The sequence below is a fragment of the Gadus morhua genome, chromosome 4 (assembly GCF_902167405.1).
Source record: "Gadus morhua chromosome 4, gadMor3.0, whole genome shotgun sequence".
NCBI classification, from domain to species: domain Eukaryota; kingdom Metazoa; phylum Chordata; class Actinopteri; order Gadiformes; family Gadidae; genus Gadus; species Gadus morhua.
This window is the reverse complement of record NC_044051.1, coordinates 33,566,395-33,592,442: the sequence shown is the minus strand read 5'-3', so window position 1 is coordinate 33,592,442 and position 26,048 is coordinate 33,566,395. Positions and strand designations below refer to the sequence as shown.

At 47.8% G+C, this 26,048-nt stretch overlaps 1 protein-coding gene across 1 annotated transcript; it reads right to left on the bottom strand.

The window, feature by feature from the left end:
* Positions 1-9,462: 9,462 nt before the first annotated feature.
* LOC115542348 (protein NLRC3-like) lies at positions 9,463-14,068 on the bottom strand. The gene is made up of 2 exons (XM_030354602.1): positions 12,137-14,068; positions 9,463-9,627 (listed from the first exon to the last, which is right to left on the bottom strand). Exon 1 carries the CDS (start codon positions 13,733-13,735, stop codon positions 12,548-12,550), a length of 1,188 nt encoding a protein of 395 aa, XP_030210462.1. The 5' UTR covers positions 13,736-14,068; the 3' UTR covers positions 9,463-9,627; positions 12,137-12,547.
* Between the last annotated feature and the right edge of the window lie 11,980 nt (positions 14,069-26,048).

Here is a 26,048-nt window from a genome sequence, read left to right as displayed (position 1 = left end):
CCTCATGCCAAAGAACATTCCATCATCCAACCCCAGCTCTCCTGCCAGGGCACCCAGAACAGAACAACCAATGTCTCCAGAGACGTAAATTATGTACAACATTCTTCAGTGGCGTCCCACATTGGTGATGGATTATTCTTGGCATCTCCAAGGTTGATTCAACGTCTCTGAAGTCATGTCTTTGTAGTCCAGTGGTTTCCTGAATGAGGGGCCTTCACAGATGCAAACGGTGCAGCTTTAGTCAGCCTGAGGACAGGAAGGAAGTCGTCTGTTCAGAAGACCACCCAGTGGAGGGGGGTGGCTCTTGAGGAGCAGGATACATCGGGGGATGGCCCCAAATAAGACCTTCTTGGAAATGAAACTGTTCCTGAGGATTCACGATGCCTGGAGGGGACTGTTGAATGTGTTCCATGGTTCTGTGTCAGACTGTAGTTGTGTTTCAGTCGTTGAGATGAGGAGCCCCCTCATCTCCCCCTGGTGTTTCTCCTTCTGAATCCCTGTCTCCATCTTAAAGAACATTCTAGTCCAGGTAACTGACGTCACGACGGTTTCTCAAACACTCGGTTTCCCCTGAGGGGGCGCGTCTACAGACCTGTAGACTTCAGACAGCTCTGTATCCCAGTATGCACCTCTGCTCACTCAGACCACAACCTCATCAGTAAAGCAACACTCATGTGATGAAGATGCAGAGCTCAGGAGAGTAGCTGGAAAGAAGACTGAAGATATCAGAACCCAACCCATTACTCCAGTTTACAACAATAACTTAGAACCTGTAACCGTTTTAACAAACCATTAAAACCAACATAAAACAAACACCTCAGTAACCCATGAACCAATAAAACATCCTCACTTCTCAGATCAACCTTCAGCTAACGGGTTAACTCGCCAGGAAGCCAAAATACATCAATGTGCCCAAGAGTAATGAGAAACTAATCACTTACAGTTCGCAGTTCAACTTCATGGTCAAGTTGGGATACTCGCAGAACTGCAGTTACATATCCATGATAGACCTTTGAAGGAAAGAACAGATCACTAATTTTCCCCAAACTTGGGCACTGTCCCACAGTTCAACATCTACCATCTCCATTAAATCAGATAAATGAATGACAATACAAATTCAGGGCTTTTGGGATCATCCAACTTTTAAATAATGATTAAGATAATTAACTAATCCAGCTTTTTTATATAAGTTACACTAATTATTTGACTGCCATTAGTCAAGAGTGATTTACCTCTTACTTTGACAAGTTTGAATGTATAGTTTCTAAAATGTTACTTTCAGGTAGACTCATTATTTAAATTTCAAATGAGTTAAACCACCACAATCCCTGATTTCCTTCGCACATTATCAGTGATTTATATTCAACATACAAGTCACCACAATTGTGCTTTACCACACAATTCTACTCACATCAGGTTCAGATGAGATGCTCCTCCTTACTTCAAAAAGTCTTTAACCTATGAAACAGGAAGAGATGTCAAATAAGTTACAACAGACCTCAACAAAACATTAAATTACACGTTCTGATTTCTGGGAACACAACATACCGCGTTTGGGAGACGCTGCACTGCCAGTGGAGAACTCCAACGTACTGTCCGGCTCCCTCTTAAGTGAAACGCACCAGATGCAACCAATTAACTAATTAAGAAAAACACTTGGCAGGCAAGCTGCGGCAGGTGAGCTAATTAGTGAAACCCAACGCAGGTTCTCACTTGGTAACAGTGAGAGGCTATTTCAGCTCTGTGTTTGATCTTATATGACCTCCCTCATTTTAATTAAAGGGATGAGTCTGATTTGACTGATTCGATTCATACTTCAAAACGAAAAAGTCTTCATTCAATTCACCTTACTGTGTGCATGAGTGTGTGTGTGTGTGTGTGTGTGTGTGTGTGCATGAGTGTGTGTGTGCGCGCGTGTGTGTGTTACTGATGTCAAGTTGGTGAAAAGCAAGTCCCGTATGATCTTGCGTCCCTGTGTGTGTAGTGAGCGGATGTGGACAGCAGAGGGCGATGTTACCACACGAGAACATCTGCTCTCTGAGCGCTCTGCGAGACACCGTCTCCATTGCACCCAACTTGGCAGCATCCTGAACGGCCCTTTGAGGAGGGAGAAGGAAGCTTTCATCAAAGAGACCAGAGAGACTCGTTCACTGGTTCAACTGGAGTACACACACACACACACACACACACACACACACACACACACACACACACACACACTCCTCTCCTTCCTTCTCCGTCTCTCTACCACGCATATCGCATTTTTATTGCCTCTACTCAAGAGAATAGATTTGGATGGGGATTTTTAGGTTTCATAAACATCCGGGGCTTAGCCCAGAGGGAAAATTAAAATGCTGGGCGCCAAATTCATCTGTATGCTTTATTGTGCATGCAAACATTTTCATAATGCTTTATCTAAATAAACGAAATACGCGGTTTATTATAGCTTTAAATAGCTACCTGACTGCTGTGCTGCTTGTCCCCAAACATCTGATGTTCCATTCAAGTTATTGCAGAGTAAAATTAATTAAAGTGAATTCCCTAAATTATAGAATAAGGCAGGTTGGACGTACCTTATTAGTGGTCCGAGCAGCGAAGCTGCTTAGCCCCTATTGTTTCTGTACTGGGGTTTTTTCAGACGCATATAAAACCCCTCTAATCCTAAGTGAGCTTCGTAGTACCATTTAACTCTGATCGTGAGTTGCGTCTCTGTCGAATGGCTGGGTATGTTCAGCGAGGTTCGTACTTCGTAGTATACCCCGCCGGTCTGTTGTCTGGCCAGGGTCCTGCAGCACCGTCCGTCCACACCTGCAGACAATCTCCTAAGTAGGAGGGAGAGAAACACACGCATACACACAGCAGGGGCGGCGTCAAAGACCCGACTGGGTCCTCACGGTGTGCGTGCGTGCGTGTGTTTGCGTGTGTGTGTGTGTGTGTGTGTGTGTGTGTGTATGTACGTGTGTACGTGCCCACTAGTGGTTCCACATGCAATAATAGAGCCTGGCTTTGATAAACGGCCTCTTGGCTTTCTTTTAGTCATTCATAGTCATTCATCAAAGAGGAACCTGTAAGTTCAACAAACCACCAATAAGAACCAATGCAGAAGGGTTAAAAAAATAATGGAAAGAAAACAAGGTATAATTTGCATCAAGCCTGTATTTCTTGCTTAGGATCCTGAGGATCGCTTTGCATCAACAAGTTCAATAAAAAATACGGGGAAAGGTTACCTCCCCTTTCTCTGCTTTGCCCGCCCAGAGAATTTGTCCCGACCGCCCATGAGAAAATGAGCTACGACCGTGTGAGCTCAGCCCACATAGTTATTTCCTGGAGAGACATCATGTCTTGCAAACGAGCGAAGCATGGCAGTTGCTCAGTGTTTGGATGTAGTACAAATGTTTATTTTTACTTCCTTCATCCGAGCCTCTGAAGAAGCAGTGGGTTGATTTCATTTTCTCTGGAAATGCGAAAGTCTGCGCCAAACATTTCACCGACGACTTTTCTGTTTTTATTGTTTATAAATGATGTCTGTGTGATGAATAACTTATTTCTAGGACACTTCTGACAGCAAAATATTTGATTTAATTTTAGAGCTTAATCATGGGAAGAAACAGGCAGCAAAGTTATCAAGCATTCGTTCAATAAGTGAAATTGTTAATGCAAACAATCTTAAAACCTTTCAATTAGAGAGTACAGGAGGTATCTCTAGGTCCAAGGAGAACGTATAGAAATTCCTTTCATTTGACTAGTAATTATATAAATTGGGTTTCTATCATTTGCATAGAATTGTATATTAAAGTAACTCTTGATATTTCCACACTACTGTCATTACCTCTACCTTTGTTATTAGAAAAATCCTGCAAAGTTCACTAGTGAAATAGACGGCAATTAAACCCCACATTATACATGATTGTGTTCATTTCACTTACCTTTTCATTCTGTGTGCTTAATGCCAACTACCTCTTGTTTTGACTTTCTAATTGCTGTCTTTCTACTGCCATTATTTTCTAGTTCATACCTTATATCACAATCTGCAATCGTGGATGAAGAGGATCCACTTAAAAAGGTCCCTGGTTAAATGTCTAGATCTCAGTGATGCTTGAGTGAGTTCATGCCGGTCCTCTCTCTAGAATGCAGCTTTATTAATGGGACAGAGTCCGAAGATTCCTAGCATTGGTCACCCTTCACTCCTTGTTTGTCTAATGAAAGTTCAACGAAAAGATGATGAATTTATCATTTTAACTTCAAGTCTAAAAGATATCAATGAATGGTGTGAAAGTATAACTTAAAAAAAAAAAGTTGAATCAAACGTTTGACGCATTAGATCAGGGAATAGTAGCATGTACTTTATCCCGATTACATGGATCCCTAAGAAATCAATAATTTGACACAAAATATAGCTAGTTATTGACAGAAGGTTTTTTGACATATCTTCTATAGGTAATACCTCAACACAAAACAAACATCGCTGAAATATTCATAGTGAAAAATGCAATATTTTGATATGCATTCGTCATTATTTCTTTTGCATTTCTAGCGAGAAATTTGTATTTTATTTTCATAAGTCGTTCAATGATTGTATATGACGATTAGTTTGTTAGTTATTACGAAATTCTTTCAGTTCTCAACAGAAAATGATTTGAATTTAACGTTTTTTATCGTTACTATGGTGGTTGATACCATTTAGACCCGTTTACCCTAATACTTCTTACAGTATATAGATACATGCCATTCAAGGGGTAGGTAGGGCTTAGACAGTCAATACAGATACATGTGATTAAGCAGCACGTAGGGGTTAGACAGTGAATAACGATATATGTGCTAACATGCAGGGGTTAGACAGTGAATAAGGATATATGTGGTAACAGGTAGGGGTAGGCATCTTGCTCTATAGGTTGCTAAAGGTTAGGTTGCAGAGATTGGGGATCAAACTTTTTCAAAAATGCTCGGAAAGGTTACCTCCCCTTTCTCTGCTTTGCCCGCCTAGAGAATTTGTCCCGACCGCCCATGAGAAAAGGAGCTACGACCGTGTGAGCTCAGCTTCAGCTTCTTTCCTGGAGAGACATTATAGCTTGCAAGCATGACCGTTGCTCAGTGTTCAGATGTGCAAATTAACACAAAAGTCTACTTTTAGTTCCTTCATCCGAGCCTCTGAAGAACCTGACCAGTGGGTTGATTTTATTTTCTCTGGAAATGCGCCAGTCTGCGCCAAACATTTCACAGACGACTGCTTCCTCAACTGGGGCCAATGCAAAGCTGGACTTGCTGAACGTCTGAAAATGAAGTGCGGTTTTTCAGTTCAACTCGTGACCGTGTTAACTGGTGACCATCAGCCGAATGCGTCGCTTGTTGTCGTGGCTACGGCAGCTGTTGGAAATCGGGAAAAGACTCGTAGCTGTCCTTGCGAATTCCTCTTTTATTTTTTTTATAAGATGTGACTTCCTGCATTCTAGTAAATTTTAGGGTGACCTGCTGGAAATTGGCAAATCCTAAATCCCTTCTAATTCAAATAAAAACCTAAACATAAATATTGTAGCGGCGGCCAAGAAGTACACAGAGTCAGGCTTAAGTCACCTGTAGCTCTGCGTCCCACACACCGCACGACTGCAACGATAAACACACATATTAACATTGAACAACTCACAACCACACGCAACCAAATAACACCCCGAACCCGCCAACCCCACTCAACCAAATAACAAAACAAGGACGACAAAAGCCCCTCTTGTCAACATCAACACCAACTCCCAGGATCCCCAGCGCGACACCGGAGGAGTCGCCACAAAGCTCCCCTCTGAGGGGTCAGTCGTCCCCTACGACGACCCTGTCACCCGACACATCGTCTCTCAGGTGTCCCGGGGCCTAGCCGGCGCTGCCGGCTAGTCCGCTGAACCCCCCCAGGGGCTGCCACCGTTGGCTGGTTGGAGGATGGCGAGCTGGTTGGCCAGGGTGCGGTTAAACCGCTCCACCAACCCGTCACTCTGGGGGTGGAGCGGCGTCGTCCTGGTCTTGTGCACCCCCAGCCGCCGGCAGACCTCCTCCCCCAAAGACCTGGGCCTCAAAGTTCCGCCCCTGGTCGCTGTGGAGCTCGGCAGGGACCCCGAAACGGGCAAACATCTCCTCCACCAGCCTCTCCGCGGTGGTGGCGGCGCTCTGATCCGGCACCGCATACGCCTCGGGCCATTTGGTGAAGTAGTCCATGGCCACGAGGACGTAGCGGTTGCAGGAGTCGGTGACTGGAAACGGCCCCAGGACGTCGACCCCCACCCGCTCTATCCGTGCTCCCACCACGTACTGCTGGAGCGGGGCATGGGAACGCTGGGCAGGCCCTTTCTGCGCTGTACAGGTGTCGCAGCAGTGGACATGCAGCTCCACGTCCCGTCGACAGCCCGGCCAGTAGAACCGCCCCCGCAGGCCTTGGCGTTCCCGTAGTGCAGCACCTGGGGACGAAGCACACGGGGCACAAAAAACGTGCAGAATGTTTTTCTTACCCCTAGGGTCCTGCCATCTGCGGTGGGCCGTCCCGTCGTGGAGCCGGAAGCATCCCCACTGAGAGTGGTAGGCCTTCACCTCAGGCCCTCGCACCGACACCTCCGGCCAGCGGGGGCGCTGCCCCGCCTCCAGCCAGTCCCTCGCCAACGCCAGGGTCTCGTCGGCCCGCTGCTGCTGCTCCAACTGACTCGCCGTCAGCGGGAGCCAACCCTCCGCCTCACCGATGGTCTGGTCAGCCTCGGTGGTCTGGAGAGCCGCCACCATCGGAGACTCGTGGACCCGCTCCTCCTGTCGCAGGCAGTAGCGACACTCCAGGACCGCACAGGGCCGCCGGGAGAGTGCGTCGGCGCTGCTGTGGAGACGCCCCGCCCGATGCTGGATCTCAAAGTCCTACTCCTGTAAAACCTCCAGCCATCGAGCCACCTGGCCCTCAGGGTTCTTAAAACTGGGGAGCCACGTGAGGGACGCATGGTCGGTGCGGATCAGGAAGCGCTTGCCATGCAGGTACGGCCTGAAAGGCCGCACGGCCAGGACCACAGCCAACACCTCCCGTCGGGTCACGCAGTGATTGTGCTCCGCTTTAACAAACCCACCTTGAAGTAGGGCTTTGACTTCGAACTTCGTGATTCGAATATAATTCGAATATCAAAAAAATAAATCAAAATTCGAACAAATATTAGGCAGCCCTTAATATTCAAACCTGTTATGGGCAGGCCAAGAGGTAGAACCCATGCAGTCTATTCACAATATTGTAATGACCACGGAAGAGGCAGTGAATGAAGTATTGATTAGACAGCGATTTATTAGAAACATAATAAACCTTTGGAACGCGCAAGACCCGTAACCATAGCAACGCCTGTAAACAAACCTCGCAAAGCAGGGCTGAATCCGAATACTCATACTTGTAGTACGCCACATATATAGCGCGTCCGAATGCTCAGTGTGCATTGTGTAGTACGGAAAACGTTTCCGAATGCGTACTACCGCCACAGTATACAACGGTAGGTCACTACGAGTCTGGTAACGAACGAAGAAGAGATGGCTGACCCGACACTACCAGGCCCCCAGGATAGGCATATACTTCCGCAATCCACCCGTGCTCAGAGGCCAAGCCTGGTATTGCAGCTGTTTTAGCTGGGAGTGGACGGGGGTCCGTCATTTCATGTGGCCCAGAAGTAGATATCGCCGTCCACTCCAATACAAGTGGGGAACAGGATTGTGTCTCCGCAAAAAATGTCTGGATATCAATCAAAGGCTCATAATTATCTTTCTACCCTGTTCTAAAAAAATGTAAGTTTTTTCTTTTCAAAACGCCTCCTCAAGCGTTTTATTAGCAGTTGATGTTGGGTGGGCAGCTGAAAGGAGCCGTACTGAAACAAACGGCTCCTTGCTATGGACCTATTTTGAAGTGCACGGCTCCATTAACTTCCGAATTAAATTAAATTCCGAATTAACTCCATTAACTTCCAAAGTCTGAGATTTGTCCTTTTACTTAACATGAATGGCGTTGAACACGGATATATAACACACATCATTGAAATAGCTGTAACAGGCACGGACGTATTGATTACCTGAATGATTATGGGAGACCTACGTAATTTTCATAATATTGTTAATTGTCTAATATTAACATTTCAGTTGCGTTGGTAGGTATTTCATTTTCATTTGCTTGTTTAGCTATGTATGACAGGGTTATGGTCAGCTATGTATGACAATTGACAATGTTGGTGTATTACAATTCAATATTTGGGTAGGCTACTCCAACTTTGTTGCTGGTCGATATGTAAACATTTACTTTTATATAAATTATTGATTGCATTCTTCGTAAAATAGTTAGTTGGAAGGAATCTGTTTCTTAAGCAATAACATTGAACTGAATTGTTTAGGCCTACATACGTTTACTATGTTACTATGGTATTATATGGAGCAATCTTACATATTTATGAAGTTTCCAGATCAATAAAGTTCTATCTCTTTTTATTTGAACTGCCTGTATGTCCTCTTGATTATTGTATTACAGTGTGTACCTTGGTTATCAGCTATCATAGAATGGTGTCAATGTGGTATTGGCATATATATTCCAGAATTTGAAAAAGGATATGGATATAGAGTGGGTGACTTTATCAGTATACTCAATCGAGATGGCCACAATAATAACCGCTCTTAGATGGGTTGTAGATACTAAGTTTGTGACAATGTGGTATTGGCATATATATGCCAGAATTTGAAAAAGGATATGGATATAGAGTGGGTGACTTTATCAGTATACTCAATCGAGATGGCCACAATAATAACCGCTCTTAGATGGGTTGTAGATACTAAGTTTTATAACAGATAATTCAATACGTGAAGATTTGGTGATAGAGGTAAAGCATCTTCTTTTAAATATTATAAGCCTTGGTTTAGTTATTCAGTTCTGTTGGATTCCAGCCCACCATGGAATATATGGCAATGAAATTGCTGATAAATTAGCTAAAAGATAGGCTACTAACCTAATTAGAAGAATTTAACCTTAACACTATACTGCACAGGTGGGAAATGTGAAAAAGAATACACAGCAACAATCGTTTGAACAAGCAGCAATTATCCATCAGACTATTTAATGAACCAGGATCAATGGATTGCTGCGTGTGCGCCGCGGTGCACCGGCTACGACATGCACACTGCCGTGCACGGACAGTAATGTGCACGCCGCGGTGTACGGACCCGGACCGCAAGGTGCACGCCTCAGTTTGTGTTTTGGGTTAAACTGCGTTGCTTTGACAGTGTGGATTAGAAAATAATCCAGTATTTTACGGTTAATATCAACCTAAATGAATCCACTGTCAAATATGGATCTTGTTAAAACTCAAACGTGAGATTTTACTGGGGCACAGCAGATCAATACTGGGGCACAGCAGATCAATACTGGTCCTCTGATGTGGAAATTGTGGTGGAACTGTTTGACCATTGAGTGAAACTGACCTGAGAGTTTCCAGTATACAGTGTGGACTCCCTAGTCCTGCAGAGAGCAGCTTCACTCCTGAATCCTGCAGATCATTGGTACTCAGGTCCAGCTCTCTCAGACTAGAGGAGTTGGAGCTGAGAACTGAGGCCAGAGCTTCACAGCATCCCTCTGACAGACAACAGCCATTGAGCCTTCACACAAAATAAACAGAACACATTAAAGTAACTTAGACCTTTTAATTTTAACATAATGAAGGAGCAATCTTAAATTAGAGTCGATGTTTTATTAATTTAGCCAATATATACATTAGATTCTTATGTTTATTCAATTTGAGTTTTTTGTAGTGTTTGAGACTCGTATATTAATTAGACTTTTTATTGAAGCATCATGTATTTTTTGTATTGTATTGTAATACATGCTATAGTTCATCTACAGAGATGTTTTGTTCATTAGGGTTACAACCAGCGGCGGTTACAAGGGGAGGGGGCTTGAGCTCCCCTGAAAAAGGCTAAGCCCCCTCCAAGCCCCCCTCTCCCGAAACCCCAAGTCATTTTGTTAGGACAAATATTAAATTTTACTTAAAATCTGCTTTTAATAATAATGTGTTGAGAAGTACAGGAACGACCAGACAGGAGCCCAAGTTATAAGAGTCTGCAACTCTCGTGTCCCATTATCCACACCACCCTGAGAGAGACTTTATGTAAACACACACACACATACACACACCTGAAACACACATCCTATCGCCGACAACCACTGCCTCGGGCCACCAACCCCCGCAATCATAATTATTTGGTGCCGCTACTGGTTACAACTAATAAGTAAACGTTTAAATATCATTTAGTTGGGCGATCTCTACAAAGGATTAAGTACTCTCCTCCTGTGTCTCTTCCCCCTCTCTCCTTTTACCTGCTCACTCGTGACCTCTCACCCAGTGGCGATCTTAGCCCTTTGGGGGCTCCAGGCGAACAGTAATTTAGGGGCCCCTGCATCTACCGGTCTATTGTACCTTATGTCGCATAATGAGATACTCCATACAAGGGATGAACAAAAGTCACTATCCTTCTTTCATGCAAATGTTAATTATCTATTTACAAATTGCGAATAACATACAAAACAATAAGATTAGTTATGTTGACACATTACACTGACTGTTAACCTTATGTCATCATTTACCTGAGGGTTTCCAGTAGGTCACAGCAGCTATATGCTGTGACCTACTAGAAACCTACTGATAGCTGCTTCCAGCTAACAGTATTTTTCCTGTGCTCTTCAGACCTTTTATGGTTGATTAAATGCATTGCAAGGTTATTCCAGTGTTTAAATCCTTCCTCACTCAGTTGTTTTTGTTTTCCAAAAAGGCAACAACAAAAGCGAAAAACACGGTCTGCACTTTCACTACTAGACTAACCAAGACCTGTTCACCCTCTCATCATTTTCCCTTACTATGTAATAGTATGCTTTTGTGAATCTGCGGCCCTTGGGCCAGAGTGCTTGGTCATCCACTAGAATATGTGTGCGCCTGCCCAAGACACAGCAGCTTGGGCCAGAGTGCTGGGTCATCCACAAGAATATGTGTCTTGCAGTCATTGTTATCGTTATTGTCATCAATTTCAATAACCGAAGTGGAAGAAGGAGAATGAGCAATATTCACTACCAGTTGTGCATCATCTCCGTCAGTTTGTTGACACACGTCATTAGCATCGCTGCTGGCTGAGCCAGAGCCACTTGGAATGAAAGGAGCAGTAACGTGACAGCAAACGACGTAGACGGCTGCTCTTGATCCGCCGACGGTCCCGCTAACACTGCGGTGGCTGTAAAACAGCTGGATAGCTTTGGCAGCTTTGAAAGCAAGTCCTGCCTTTGGTCTTTCTTCTTATTTTTATCTGACCCGCTTTCGTAAGATCGCTTCATGTTTCACTCGATTTATGTCTCACTCAATTTCTCTCTCTCTCTCTTACCGCTTACTGTTTTGAATTTGACATCATTTCTGCATACGCGTGATGAGCGTGATGCGCGTAACATGGAATAGTCCATGTAGTGCGGACTGAAGGGGGGTGCACACGGAAAGATCGTCAAAATATGAGTAATTAGACATCCCGATGCTACTATTGTGAAGGGATTTTTATAAAAATAATAAATATGGGGACAAAATATATGCATTGGGGCATTTTGGGGGCCCCAAAAACCTTCTATGGGGCCTGGGGCTCCAGGCAAATGCCTGGTTTGCCTAATAGTACGGCCCGCCCCTGCTCTCACCCTTCCCAGATGAACCGGATGTCTCTGTATCAACGCATCCTAATGGTTAAACGGTGTCCATATAACCAAACGTAGTGAACAAGTTTAAAATGTTTAATAATGGGTTACCTTTAATTAATAATAAACGTATATTTATGAATCTATGCGTATCAATAATTACTTATATATACATATGTATATGTATATCACTGTATTTAACTATTATTAAAAAATATTAGTTAAATAAGGAAATATTTCTTTCCTTATTTCATAATTCAAAATAAGTAGAGCTTTTGAGTTTGACTTTTCAACCTTGTTACACAATATAACTTTGTGTATATTGAGATACATGTTATATAAGATAACATCGAAAGATGTTTTCTATGTTATCATAACTTTTATATTCTACTATAAGGTATATTGTGTTGTGTGAATTGTGATACATGTTATCAGTGAACCTACAGAGACGTTTTGGAGGCTTTGACCACTGGCAGCAGCCTCAGAAGACCCTCCTTTGAAGCAGAGTATTTCTTCAGGTCAAACACGTCCAGCCCCTGCTCTGATGTCAGTAGGATGAAGGCCAGAGCTGACAGTTGAGCAGGAGAGAGATTTTCCGGAGAGTCTTCCTGAGGTCAGGTACTGTTGGATCTCCACCACTAGAGAACGGTCGTTCAGCTCATTCAGACAGTGGAACAGATTGATTATTTTATCTGTAGAGAGATCTCCGCCTATCTTCTCCTTGATGTAAGAGCCCATTTCCTCACTGGTTTTTGAGCTACTTACTGTCTTTCCCAGCAGACATTTTAGGACAATCTGATTGGTCTCCAGAGAGAGGCCCAGGAGGAAGCGGAGGAACAACTCCAGGTGTCCGTTCTAACTCTGTAAGGCCTTGTCCACAGCACTCTGGTAGAGATTGACATTTCTTTTGTTTCTAAAAATAGACAACAGGGATTGTAGTGGTCCTGAGAGCAGATTGACCCCAGTGTCGATGAATGACATAAAGACATAAAGGGCAGCTAGAAACTCCTGGATGCTCAGGTGGACAAAGCAGAAAACATTGTCCTGGTACAGCCCACACTCCTCTTTAAAGATCTGGGTGAACACTCCTGAGTACTCTGAGGCTGCTCTGATATCGATGTCACACTCTGCCAGGTCAGCCTCGTAGAAGATCAGGTGGCCTTTCTCCAGCTGCTTAAAAGCCAGTTTTCCCAGAGAAACAATAATCTTCCTGCTCTCTGGACTCCAGTGTGGATCTGTTTCAGATCTCCCATGATACTTCCAGTCCCCCTGCATGGACTGAACCCTCAGGAAGTGGCGGTACATCTGAGTCATGGTGTTGGGCATCTCTTCTCCTAGCTGTGATGTTTTGAAGAAGTTGTCCAGAACTGTAGCAGTGATCCAACAGAAGACTGGGATGTGACACATGATGTGGAGGCTTTGTGATTTCTTGATGTGGGCGATGATTCTTTTGGCCAGTGTCTCCTCTGTGAATCTCTTCCTGAAGTACTCCTCCTTCTGTGGGTCGGTGAACCCTCTCACCTCTGTCACCATGTCAACACACTCAGCAGGGATCCTATTGGCTGCCGCAGGGCGTGTGGTTATCCAGATGCAAGCAGAGGTAAGCAGGTTGCCCCTGATCAGGTTTGTCAGCAGCACATCCACCGAGGTGACCTCTGTGACATCAGTACAGATCGGGTTTCTCTGGAAGTCCAGAGGAAGTCGACACTCATCCAGACCATCAAAGATGAAGACAACCTGGAACAGGTCGTATCTACCGATTCCTGCTTCTTTGGTCTCATTAAAGAAGTGATGAAGAAGTCCCACCAAGCTAAACTCTTTCATTTCTAGTAAATTCAGCTCTCTGAAAGTGAAGAAAAACGTGAAGTGTATGTCCTGATTGGCCTTGTCTTCAGCCCAGTCCAGAGTGAACTTGTGTGTTAAGACGGTTTTGCCAATGCCGGCCACTCCTGTTGTCATAATTGTACTTGGTTTTATCATTGGTTTATCTTGTCCAGGTAACGGGTTAAAGATGTCCTCGCATCTGATTGGTGTTTCCTCCATGGCTTGTTTCCTGGAAGCTGTTTCAATCAGTCTGATCTCATGTTCCTTGTTGACCTCTCCACTGCCTCCCTCTGTGATGAAGATCTCTTTGTAGAAGTCATTCAGAGGTGTTGATCGTCCTGCTTTAGCGATTCCCTCATACACACACCTGAACTTCTTCTGCAAATTAGACTTTATTTTATGTTGGCACTGGACCGCAGCAGATCCTAAATGAGAAAAAAACAGAAGACATCAGTTAGTGGATGGTGATCAGTGGAAACAGAGGAAACAGGTCAATATTTCCTTTAAATTATAAACTTCATGACATTTAGTGGCTTCATTACTTGTGGTCGGAGAAGTTGGTCTTGACAAGGACTGCATGTTACAGATTCAAAATCTTCAAGACTATTTTGTTATTTCCACAGCAATATGATTGGTCTAATGATAGCAATAGTGATAGTGAATCAGTGGAAAGTGACTTACAATGCTGATATAACAAGATTGTGCTGCATCTCTTCCACTGAGTTATTCTGCTGTTGGTATGCTGTACAATGTCTAAAGGTGTCATTGCATCGTTTTTTTATAAATTTTTAGTAGCAATGAATCCCCTTACGTCGATTTTGGTGAAAAAATACTCTGGTGATCCTGTTTCACGCTGTTCTAGTATCTGGATAAAACCATTTAACCTGATGCCCCCACTATAACCCTACATATCTGGATCAAACCATTTAACCTGATACCCCACACTAACCCTACATATCTTGATCAAACCATTTAACCTAATACCCCCACTACAACCCTAAAAATCTGGATCAAACCATTTAAAGGTGATTTCCCCCCGCAGCAAACTCTCGCCACTAAACTTGCGCCCCGAGAGTCGTGTCGGATGAAAAGCAGAGGCGTGTTCTGGCGCAAATGATACATGGTGCTATCTTACAGACCCATAAAGCAGTTGGGCAACTGAATGAAAAAAATCCTGGTTACTGACTGGAAATCAGTACGATTCATTCATTTTATTTTTATTTTACAATTCAATAGTTAAATAAAGAACTTTATAATATAAATTAATCTCAAAACATCGGCCTGGCCTAAAGGAAAGGGCCGTTTTTACGTTGACTGCTTCCAATGTTGTGTTGGTCATACTAACGAATGATTTATTTATTTCTTATTGAATAATACACAACATTGGGACCTAATAAATTATGAAAATCGCACATTAAATCGCAATCGAAATATTGGTCAAAAATATCGCAATTAGATTATTTCCCCAAAACGTTCAGCCCTAAAAAGTAGAGACTATTGAACAATTTCTCCACTGGAACAAAGTCTGAGTTCTGTCACTTCACACTTCACGGATCCCATAGACCGTGAATCTACTGGTGATGCTCAACACATCGATTTGGTATCCTCTTATGACCAACGAGTCTCTCTCTCGCTCTATGACTCCAGCTGTGGTTTAAGCCATAGGAATCGAGTCTAGACCCACATCTATGAAACTGTAGATCCCCAGTCGCTCGCCTGGCTCCGCCCGCCTAAGTACTCAATTTGACTCCCGCTCAATTTGTATTTAACTTAAATATCAGCACATTCAAAATACTTATGTCCTTCTTTTAATTTGGAGTAGCATCAAGACAAACGAATCACTTGAATATTGAACGCAGTGTTCAATTTACCACACGGGTCAGAAAAGCAGTGAAACATGAACTAACGTTGTATTCTCTACAGTAAACTCATTATTATATACCAGTAACCTAAAGACAATATAACCGGTAGTAAACTGGTTGATCATTATTATATACCAGTAACCTAAAGACAATATAACCGGTAGTAAACTGGTTGATCATTTTTATATACTAGTAACCTAAAGACAATATAAACTGTAGTAAATTGGTTGTTCATTATTATATACCAGTAACCTAAAGACAATATAAACGGTAGTAAACTGGTTGTTCATTATTATATACCACTAACCTACAGACAATATAAACGGTAATAAACTGTCGGCCTACCTTATCTACTCCGGGATTAAAATGCGCCCCACACGGTATAAAGTAATACAAATATAAATGTAAGGGAAGAAACGGAGGTTGAAGTGTCCCCAAAACAAGTTATTCCGGTGAAAGGGATTAGAGCGGATCTAGAGAAAGATTGCTCTTCATGGCCGCTCACTGAGGAGGAATGAAGTTCAGTTGAGGTGGTTGTTTGAACGTCTCAGGGAGGAAGTGATGCAACTCATATGGCATCACGCGATTTTATGGAAAGTGAAGGTTTGAGACCTCAGACACGCACACATGCATGATCGTAAACACACTGATGCACACACACATGCAAACACCGGGGACATGCACACGCACACACAAAGACATACACTCACATACACACACATACACAAACACACACACACACACACACTGTGGCATCCCGCCCCTTAAACCTCGGCCCGGACGGGCCCGAGGGTTCGTGTTGGATGGCATATACCACCGCCATCCACTAGCCGGCGACAAAGAGCCTCCCTTAGGGCACGCTAATGGACGTGAGTGCAAACAGCCGGCGGTGGAGAGGACGAGACCCGGAAGCCACCTTATAAGGAGCCGGCATGCGGCAACCAGGGGAGAAGACGAGCGACAGCAACCTGGAGAGCACAGCCGAACCAGCGCGCCTTTTAGAGGCTCACGGAGACCCTAAATTCGTATGCATGCGTTATTCTCTTTTGTGAACCATTAAATGCCGAGTGCGGCTTACCCTGTACGAGACCAAGCGATTTATTCCGGGATTCTGACCCACGGGGGAGCGGGATCCCACATATGGTGGAGAATACAAACCTAAGAAGAACCCACTACGAACCCCCGGTAAGGCGAACTACCCAACCGGAATGCAGAACCCGGATGGAGCCGCGGCGGCTGCTGCGGCTACACAGCGGGAGACGGCGGAGAACTTCGCCCTGCTCCGCGAAGCCGTGTTACGGCTCACGCAACACGCAGTCCGGGACGCCCCGACCACCGCCCCGACCAGCCGACTCACCAAGCTCGGGCCCGACGATGACGTGGAGGCGTATCTCGAGACCTTTGAGCGGACTGCCCAGAGGGAGAACTGGCCAGTGGAGCAGTGGGCCCACATCGTGGCTCCCTTTCTCACCGGTCCTGCCCAGCAGGCGAGCCAAGATCTGTCAGCGGAGGCCGCCAGGCAGTACCCCGCCCTCAAACAGGCAATCCTGGCGTACTACGGACTAACCTCGCGGCCCGCGCGCAACGTATCCACGACTGGCGATTCGACGCCCGGGGCGCGGTGCGGACGCAGATTGCACAACTCGGTCGGTTGGTGAAGAGGTGGCTAACCTCCGGAGAAGGACCCAGCCCTATAGATAGGGTAATTATAGACCACTCCATACGCCAGCTACCGCCGGATGCCTGCAGGGTACTGGCCCACCACCACCCCGTCACCATAGATGACCTGGTCAGGCAGCTGGAGAATTGGCAGGTGGCCCAGCGGCTAAGCAACCGGACCTATACCACCCCACGACCCACCGAGACCCGCCGAGACCGATGGGGACCCACGACCGGGCCTCCCGCAGCTGCACCGCTCCCACCGCTCGTAACCCCGGAGAGTCGCGAACGGAGACGCTGTTACGAGTGTGATCAGCCCGGCCATATAGCGCGCTACTGCCCTGGAAAGCAGGACGTGTCAATGCCGTCGGCCTACGCGGACTGGGGGGGGGGACCGGCCCTGCTTGCTGGCCACCTGCTGGACACAGACGACGCCCCAGAGCCCGACCATACCGGCAAGGGTGATGAACCTAGACACGCAGGCCATATTGGACACCGGCAGCGTGGTCACCCTCCTCCGTCCCGACTTGGAGGGAGGGAGGGAGGGGGATCCCATGGACGTGGCCTGCGTGCATGGGGATGTACGGACCTATAAAACATGCCATGTGGTCGTACGTACACCACAGGGTGTGTTTACAGCACGGGCGGGGATTGTACCCCACCTCCCGGTTCCGCTCTTAATTGGGAGGGACTGCCCAATATTTAACCGGCTGTGGGACCCAACGCGAGAACTCCGGAACAGGAGAGAACCTCCCCGCCGGGGGGCGAGGAGAGCTCGGCAGGCGTACGGGGCCACACGGCGCCCGTCGTCCCTCAGGGAATCGACGGCAGAGGACCAGGAGTCCGAGGGGGACGGACCCTCCCAACCCGGATCACCGGGACCCCAACCCGGCACCCCGGACACCCTCACAGCGTCTGAGCAACCCAACCCCCCGGAGGACCCGGAGAGCTCCCCCCTCACCGAGTTTTCTGATTTCCTTCCGGAGAAGGAGGTAGGCTCGGCCCGACCAGGACAGTTCGCCAGCGCCCAGCTCCAAGACGAGGCCCTGAAACACGCTTGGAGCCATGTGGTGGCCCACGACGGTCAGGCCCGGGACTCGGTGAGTCACACGTTGCACCCACATTTTAGCACGAGGAGGGGGCTATTATATAGAGTAGTGGAAGGAGAGGAGGGAGTAAGGGAGCAATTGGTGGTTCCCCGGGCGTATGTGAGCAAGGTGCTGTTTATGGCCCACACCCACCTCCTAGGAGCCCATTTGGGCATGGACAAGACCCGAGAGCGGGTCCTCGCGCGGTTTTATTGGCCGGGGGTAAAAAGGGACGTGGAGCGCCATTGTCTGGGGTGCCCCGAGTGTCAGAGGGTAGCGCCTAGGGCCACAGTCAGAAGCCCCCTTATTCCCATGCCAATAATAGAGACTCCTTTTGAGCGGATAGCTATGGACATTGTGGGGCCCCTCCCAAGACCAGCCGGGGTCATCGATATATCCTGGTCCTGGTGGACTACGCCACCCGGTTCCCCCGAGGCCCTACCCCTGCGCGCAGCCACCGCGAAGGCAGTCGCCCGGGAGCTGATGCTCCTGTTTAGCCGGGTGGGGATAGCCAAGGAGGTGTTAACCGATCAAGGCTCATGCTTCATGTCCCGGGTAATGAAGGAATTACTCAGTTTCCTGCAGGTGAAGCAGCTCCGGACCTCCATCTACCACCCCCAGACCGATGGCTTGGTGGAACGCTTTAACCGGACATTAAAACAAATGCTGAAGAAGGCCATGGCTATAGATGGTAAGAACTGGGACCAGCTATTACCCCATGTGCTTTTCGCAGTCCGGGAGGTGCCCCAGGCATCCACCGGATTTTCACCGTTTGAGCATCTTGGACATCGCCAAGGAAGCATGGGAGAGCCAGCCGTCACCCCACCGCACCACCCTGGACCACGTACAGCAGGTGAGGGACCGCATGGCCCGAGTGTGGCCCATCGTCCGAGAACACCTCCGGCAAGCCCAGCAGGTCCAAGCAAGGGTCTACAACCGGGGAGCCCAGCTGCGTACCCTCCATCCTGGAGAGTTGGTCCTGGTCCTGGTCCCCACAGCTGAATGCAAATTCCTGGCCAAGTGGCAGGGACCTTATGAGGTGGTTGAACGGATGGGAGAAGTGAACTACCGGGTTAGACAACCGGGGAGGCGGAAGCCCACCCAGCTCTATCACATTAACATATTGAAACAGTGGCGAGGGGGAAGGGAACCCCCTGACCCCGCCCCCCTGGCGCTGGCGGCCCGAGATCCCGGAGGTTCCGGTGGGCGAGGACCTCAGCTCAGCCCAAAAGCGAGACCTGGACGGCCTTGTCATGCAGCACCGGGACGTGTTTGGGGACCACAGTCGCCAATCATGACATCCGGACGGCGCCGGGGGTGAAGGTGAGAGTTCCACCCTACAGGATACCGGAGGCCCGGAGAGAGGCCATCCAGGCCGTAGTCCGCCGAATGCTACAGCTCGGCGTCATCGAAGAGTCGCGCAGTGCTTGGTCCAGCCCGGTGGTCCTCGTACCAAAGCCAGATGGATCTTACCTGTTCTGCAACGACTTCCGGAGAATGAATGAGGCGTCCGAGTTCGACGCCTACCCCATGCCCCAGGTGGACGAGTTGATCGAACGCCTGGGTCCAGCCCGGTATCTTTCGACCTTGGACCTAACCAAGGGATATTGGCAGGTACCGTTGACCCGGGCGGCCCGGGAGAAAACGGCGTTCTCAACTCCAGGGGGGCTCTACCAGTACACCGTCCTCCCCTTTGGAGTACATGGAGCGCCGGCCACCTTCCAACGCATGATGGACCAGATCCTGAGGCCCCACCGGGACTACGCGGCGGCCTACATAGATGACATCATCATATATAGCCACAGCTGGGATGTCCACCTCCGCCAGCTGAGGGCGGTGCTAGGGGAGCTGCGGAAGGCGGGACTCACGGCCAACCCGGCCAAGTGCAGGCTCGGACAGGAGGAGACGGCGTACCTGGGGTACCAGGTGGGACGGGGGATCATCCGACCCCAGGAGAGTAAGGTGGCCGCCATCAGGGACTGGCCCGAACCCCGCACCAAGAAACAGGTGAAGTCGTTTCTAGGGCTGGTGGGATACTACCAGCGATTTATACCCGGGTTCGCCACGCTGGCCAGCCCCTTGAACGACCTGACCCGGAAGGCCCTGCCGGATCGGATCACCTGGTCCGAGGCTGCTGACCAGGCCTTTGGGACGCTCCGTGAAGCTTTATGCGCGGAGCCATTACTCATAACCCCTGACTTTGCTTCCCCTCTGTTAGTGCACACGGACGCCTCTGAGGTCGGGTTGGGGGATGTCCTGTCCCAGGTCCGGGCAGGAGAGGAGCACCCAATCATGTACATCAGCCGGAAACTACTGCCGAACGAGCGAAACTACTCGACAGTAGAAAAAGAGGCCCTCGCCATCAAGTGGAGCCTCGACAAGCTGAGGTACTACCTCCTAGGGCGGGAGTTCACTCTGGTCACCGACCACGCGCCACTAAAGTGGATGGCAGGCACCAAGAACACGAATGCCCGAGTGACACGATGGTTCCTGGCCCTACAGGACTTTAGATTCAAGGTGGACCACCGACCGGGCCGAGAGCACGCCAACGCCGACGCCCTGTCACGCCCTGTACGAGACCAATCGATTTATTCCGGGATTCTGACCCACGGGGGAGCGGGATCCCACAACACACACACTAACATTCACAAACACACACACACACACACACACACACACACACACACACACACTAACACTCACACACACACACACACACACACACACACACACACACACACACACACACACACACACACGCGCGCGAGTTGGGAGTCGAGCAGCGGCGTTCTGCACAAGCTGGGGGCTTTTCGTGGTGAGTCAGTTGAACCAGAGATCAGCGCATCACGCCTTCTAGCGCTGAGGATGCGTGGGAGGGCGTCTCTGCTTCCGCTGCGGTCGACTTTTGTCTGACTCGAGCAACGTCTCTCAGAGGAGAGAAGGCGGTTCTGGGGATCCTTCTTACATGTTGATCATAAGAAAGCATCGGGCCCAACAGAACCCCCAGACTCTGTACCCAGGACCTCTGGGAGACAGTGGAGCCATCACAGTGTGACCCCCCCCCCCCCACAGTGTGACCTCTGGGAGACAGTGGAGCCGTCACAGTGTGACCCCCCCCCCCCCCCCCCCCACAGTGTGACCTCTGGGAGACAGTGGAGCCATCACAATGTGACCCCCCCCCCCCACAGTGTGACCTCTGGGAGACAGTGGAGCCATCGCAGTCTGACCCCCCCCCCCCCCCACAGTGTGACCTCTGGGAGACAGTGGAGCCATCACAGTGTGCCCCCCCCCCCCCCCCCCCCACAGTGTGACCTCTGGGAGACAGTGGAGCCATCACAGTGTGACCCCCCCCCCCCCCACAGTGTGACCTCTGGGAGACAGTGGAGCCATCACAGTGTTACCCCCCCCCCCACAGTGTGACCTCTGGGAGACAGTGGAGCCGTCACAGTGTGACCCCCCCCCCCCCCCCCCCCCCCCCCCCCCCCCAGCTGCCCGCTGTCAGGACGACCACACTAGAAGTATGTTGAGGTACTCTAATTCAAGCTACACGTAGTCACGCCCTCCATGGAGGAACTGTTGAATGAGGCGGGGGGGAGGGCTCAGAGACCCAGGCCGCGTTCGCCACGCCGTGAAACCCAGGAGCCCCAACAGGAGTCAGATCCCGGGGTTCAGATCCCACCGTCGTCACCGAGACAGTCGGTGAACGTCCCGCTCCGCTCCGAGCGCAGGGCTCGCTCGCCTGGGGACACTGGAGGGCCCGTTGGTACTCTGATGGACGTCAGGACCCAGGAGGGCCCGTTGGTACTCTGATGGATGTCAGGACCCAGGAGGGCCCGTTGGTACTCTGATGGTCGTCAGGACCCAGGAGGGCCCGTTGGTACTCTGATGGACGTCAGGACCCAGGAGGGCCCGTTGGGACTCTGATGGACGTCAGGACCCAGGAGGGCCCGTTGGGACTCTGATGGACGTCAGGACCCAGGAGGGCCCGTTGGGACTCTGATGGACGTCAGGACCCAGGGACACCGGCGGGCGGCCAGGTGTGTGTGGGTGTGTGGAGCTCTGTGTGGGCAGCTTCACTCCCTGGATGAGGAGTGGATAGCTGGGTGGGGAACTGGACTCTCTCGGCCTGACACAGGACCTGGTCCCGCTCCCCTGGGGGGTCCACGAGACTTTCATCGTTTTAGCTTTTTCTTTCTCCTCGTCTCTGTTTGTTTCATACCATTCAGGTTATGATGGGACCCCCCCCACACCAGGTCCCGTACTACCCCCAGACAAGCACCCGGCCCCCCCCAGACAAGGACCTAGCTCTCCCGGACCAGGACCCGGCCCCACCAGACCTAGACCCCGACCCTTGTGGGCCAGGGCCCAGCTCCCAACAACACCTAACCCTACCCTCCCATGCAGCCATCTCTCCCCAGCCATAGCAGCCTCACCTCGGGGCTCTTATGGTGAGGATTGAACATTAGATGAGCTCATATGCGCTCATCTAATGTAAGGGTCTTAACATATAAAACGAGGCATTGATAGCTTTGTAAGTGTACAGATTGTTTATTAAAAAGGACATTTTACACACACATTACCATCAGTGGTTCTCCCGTCGACGCCATCTTGTTTTTAAGACTCGATAAGTAGATTGACGAACACAGAGACTGTGACATCCGTCAACAACACGAAAGCTCTGTGTTCGCCAATGTACTTGGAAATGAAAATATACACAATATTGTAGTATGAACATGTTAAGATCAGCAGCGTGCGGTGCCCCTTCATTCGGTGGGGCAGAAACTACTGGCGTATGACCACACCCACAATTTATATATATTTTTAACATGTACATTTTGAGCTACATTAAGACATGTTAACTAAACTAATTGTGAGTAAGAATTAAAAATAAACGAATAGCCTAATGTTACTGCACGCTTATGAAGTGCCATCCGCAACACTCGTCATATGATGTCGGACTAATTAGAATAGCCCATGTGCAATGGTAACACCAACTCTGCAAAGTAACAATTTTCAAAGGACAAATACGACATTATATGTAAGTTATTTCTTCCATATTTTATTTTAACAATCTACCAACAATTTAACAACAGGCTTAGCGAGTGCATTGCAAATGCATGAAAAGTAGAAATACAAGTCATCATTAATCAAGCAGACCTTCGATTTGGAACTTGGCCCGACGATGTTTGCAAATCTCTCAGTAACAACACTTTTGAAAACAGGTATTTCTCAATAACAGCTGTTTAAATCAGGTATGAATCAGAATCAGAATCAGAAAGGATTTAATTGCCAAGAAGGGTTTTACACCAACCAGGAATTTGGCTTGGTGATTAAGGTGCATACATTAAGACAATAACAATGAACAATGAAGAAGAGATATATATATAACACCATATAAACAAGCAGGGACATAAGAGATAAATTAAAATAGGATAAAATAGAATAAATTAAAAACTAAAGTAAAAGATACTTAAAAATGTGTAAGAATTTACAAATTGTTAATGGGTATGAGTGCCAGAGTCAGTGCCAGTCAGTGGGGGTGGTGGTCCTGGGACTTGTTAAGGATCCCAACTGAAGAGGGGAAGAAACTGTTCAAGTGGCGGGAGGTTTTGGTCCTGATGGACCGCAGCCTCCTGCCAGAGGGGAGAGTTCCAAATAAACTGTGACCAGGATGGGAGGGGTCAGCCATAATCTTGCCTGCCCGCCTCAGAGCCCTGGAGCTGTGCAGGTCCAGGTAGCCTGGACCTGCACAGCCTCATGTAGCCTGCAATTTTCATACCTCATAAAAAATAGGCTTCAATGCCGAAAGATACAGGCAGAGTAATTCGACAACATTAGTCCTAGAATATGACCATGGGGCAGACTACTTTACGACCATATGGGCGTCTTATAGCGCGGATTGCAATTCTTATTGCAGCCTGCAGGGTTATGCGAGAAACATACGGAGGGACGCGGCCGTTGAGCTCCGCCGCCCCACATTGCATGACACCCGACACGTTAAACAGAACTCAACTAGAATCGCCACAATCAATTTGATATCAACAGACCAAAAATAGTCGGAAAGCCTACAGAAACAATAGATAGTTAATGTGACAATCACATTATGAAAAATAAACTTGGAGCAATGATTTACTGAGGAAATTTTCTTTTGGGAGCATGCTTTTGCAGGGAGTTCGCCGCCCCACCTGCCCATATCGACGGCACGTGCCTGCAAGGAATATTGCCCAAATGTAAAAGGCTGTTTTTAGCTGATTACAACTGCAGCATTCTCGCATATCTTAGAGATTATTGTCCAAATCATTCCATAAAATTGGGTCCAGGTTGCACAATCCTGAAGTCATCCTTTTCAAGTGTACTACTTTAAGGTCTTTTTTTTTTACTATGCAGACATGAATGCTATGGAATGGATACAAACTCTTCTAATCTCAGGTTGGTGATTGGATTTTTCCTTACTGATAGGTGTGTGCATCAAAGAGGAATATCTCAGTAATGAATATCAGTAAGTCATGTGATTATCTACCCTACCAGGACTGTGCCGTCCTTCTGTGCCGACTACCGCCAACACTGTTTGATTGAAACCCCCAAATCCTGGTTTGATGCCCAGAGGTACTGCCGAGAGAGAGGCTACGACATGGCCACCATAGACGACATGGGGGGCAATGAAGTCTCTGCTGGGCTTGAGTGCAGACAAGGCTCATGATGAGCTGTGGATCGGCCTTCATTATGGGGGTCATAAAGAGTGGTTTTGGTCGCTGGTAGACAAAGACTTCTACCAAAAGGGAGAGAGAAAGTACCGTAATTTCGAAGGAAGTAGCAACACTGAAATGTTTGTTTGACATCGTCAGAGCAAGTGGTACACTGTAGGAATTTCGACCAAATTATATTTCATCTGTTATGATGGTAAGGAACATACACACATGAATATGGATCATACACTTCGGTCAGTTATTGGTGCGCTCTGATAATATCTGTTTCGTGTTGACCAGGCCTGGCTCTGTATGAGATCATTATAATTTTTTAAAATGCTCCCAGGGCATTCCTGACCAATAAGGGCATCTCTTCTCCGATTGGTTCAGGGTATATCTATATTTTCTTCGTCCCAGTTGCGTGAAATGAACACTTGTTTCTCCACTCTAAGGTGGAGAAACATATGGAGGGAGAGCAGAGAGTGAGGGGATGTCTCCTGTTCTGCTCTTTTCTGCTCTCTCTTTACAACTCATATCTCACCTACTCACCTTGCAAGCCATAACGTTTTACTTTTCTTCAGAGGTATAATTAATAAAATGCATTTGATTCAAACAAAGGAATGAATGCATTTTCAGGTAACAGAAAAGGTGGAGAACGATATGTCATGGTGAGCAAGACAATGTCCTGGACCGATGCACAGGTGCACTGCAGGAGTAACCACACAGACCTGGTCAGCATCAGGAACCCAGAGGAGAACCAGGCAGTTGCGACGGCAATTGATGAATTGAATGTCTGGATCGGCCTATTCAAATATGGAGAACACTGGTCGGACGGGCGCAACTCCTCCTTCAGACATTGGAGTCCCAATTTCGGTGTTCTCCTCCCTCAAAACTGCGCTGTGATGACTGGCAGGACTTCTGGAAGATGGGGCCAACGATCATGTGATGAGTTGCATCCATTTCTCTGTACCTGTAAGCAACCGTTGAGCGTTCTGGAGTTGCATTAGCCGTATGTTATTAGAAAAAAAAAAATACATTAAATTGAAACATTTGAATAATTTTTCTATATTGTCTAATATGACTCTCGCCGGATGAACTTCGTTCCACCTAGCTCCACTCATCCATATGGCATCAATCCATTGGAGAGGTGTTTTAGTAGGCTGGGCCATGTCAAAAATCCTTGCATATGATTGGATAGACCATCTTTATTGACGCGCTACTTCAACCACTCAACTCG

What these genes read in the sequence shown, in the direction of transcription:
- LOC115542348 (XM_030354602.1), bottom strand. Translation starts at nt 13,735, where the DNA reads ATGGAGGAAACACCAATCAGATGCGAGGACATCTTTAACCCGTTACCT.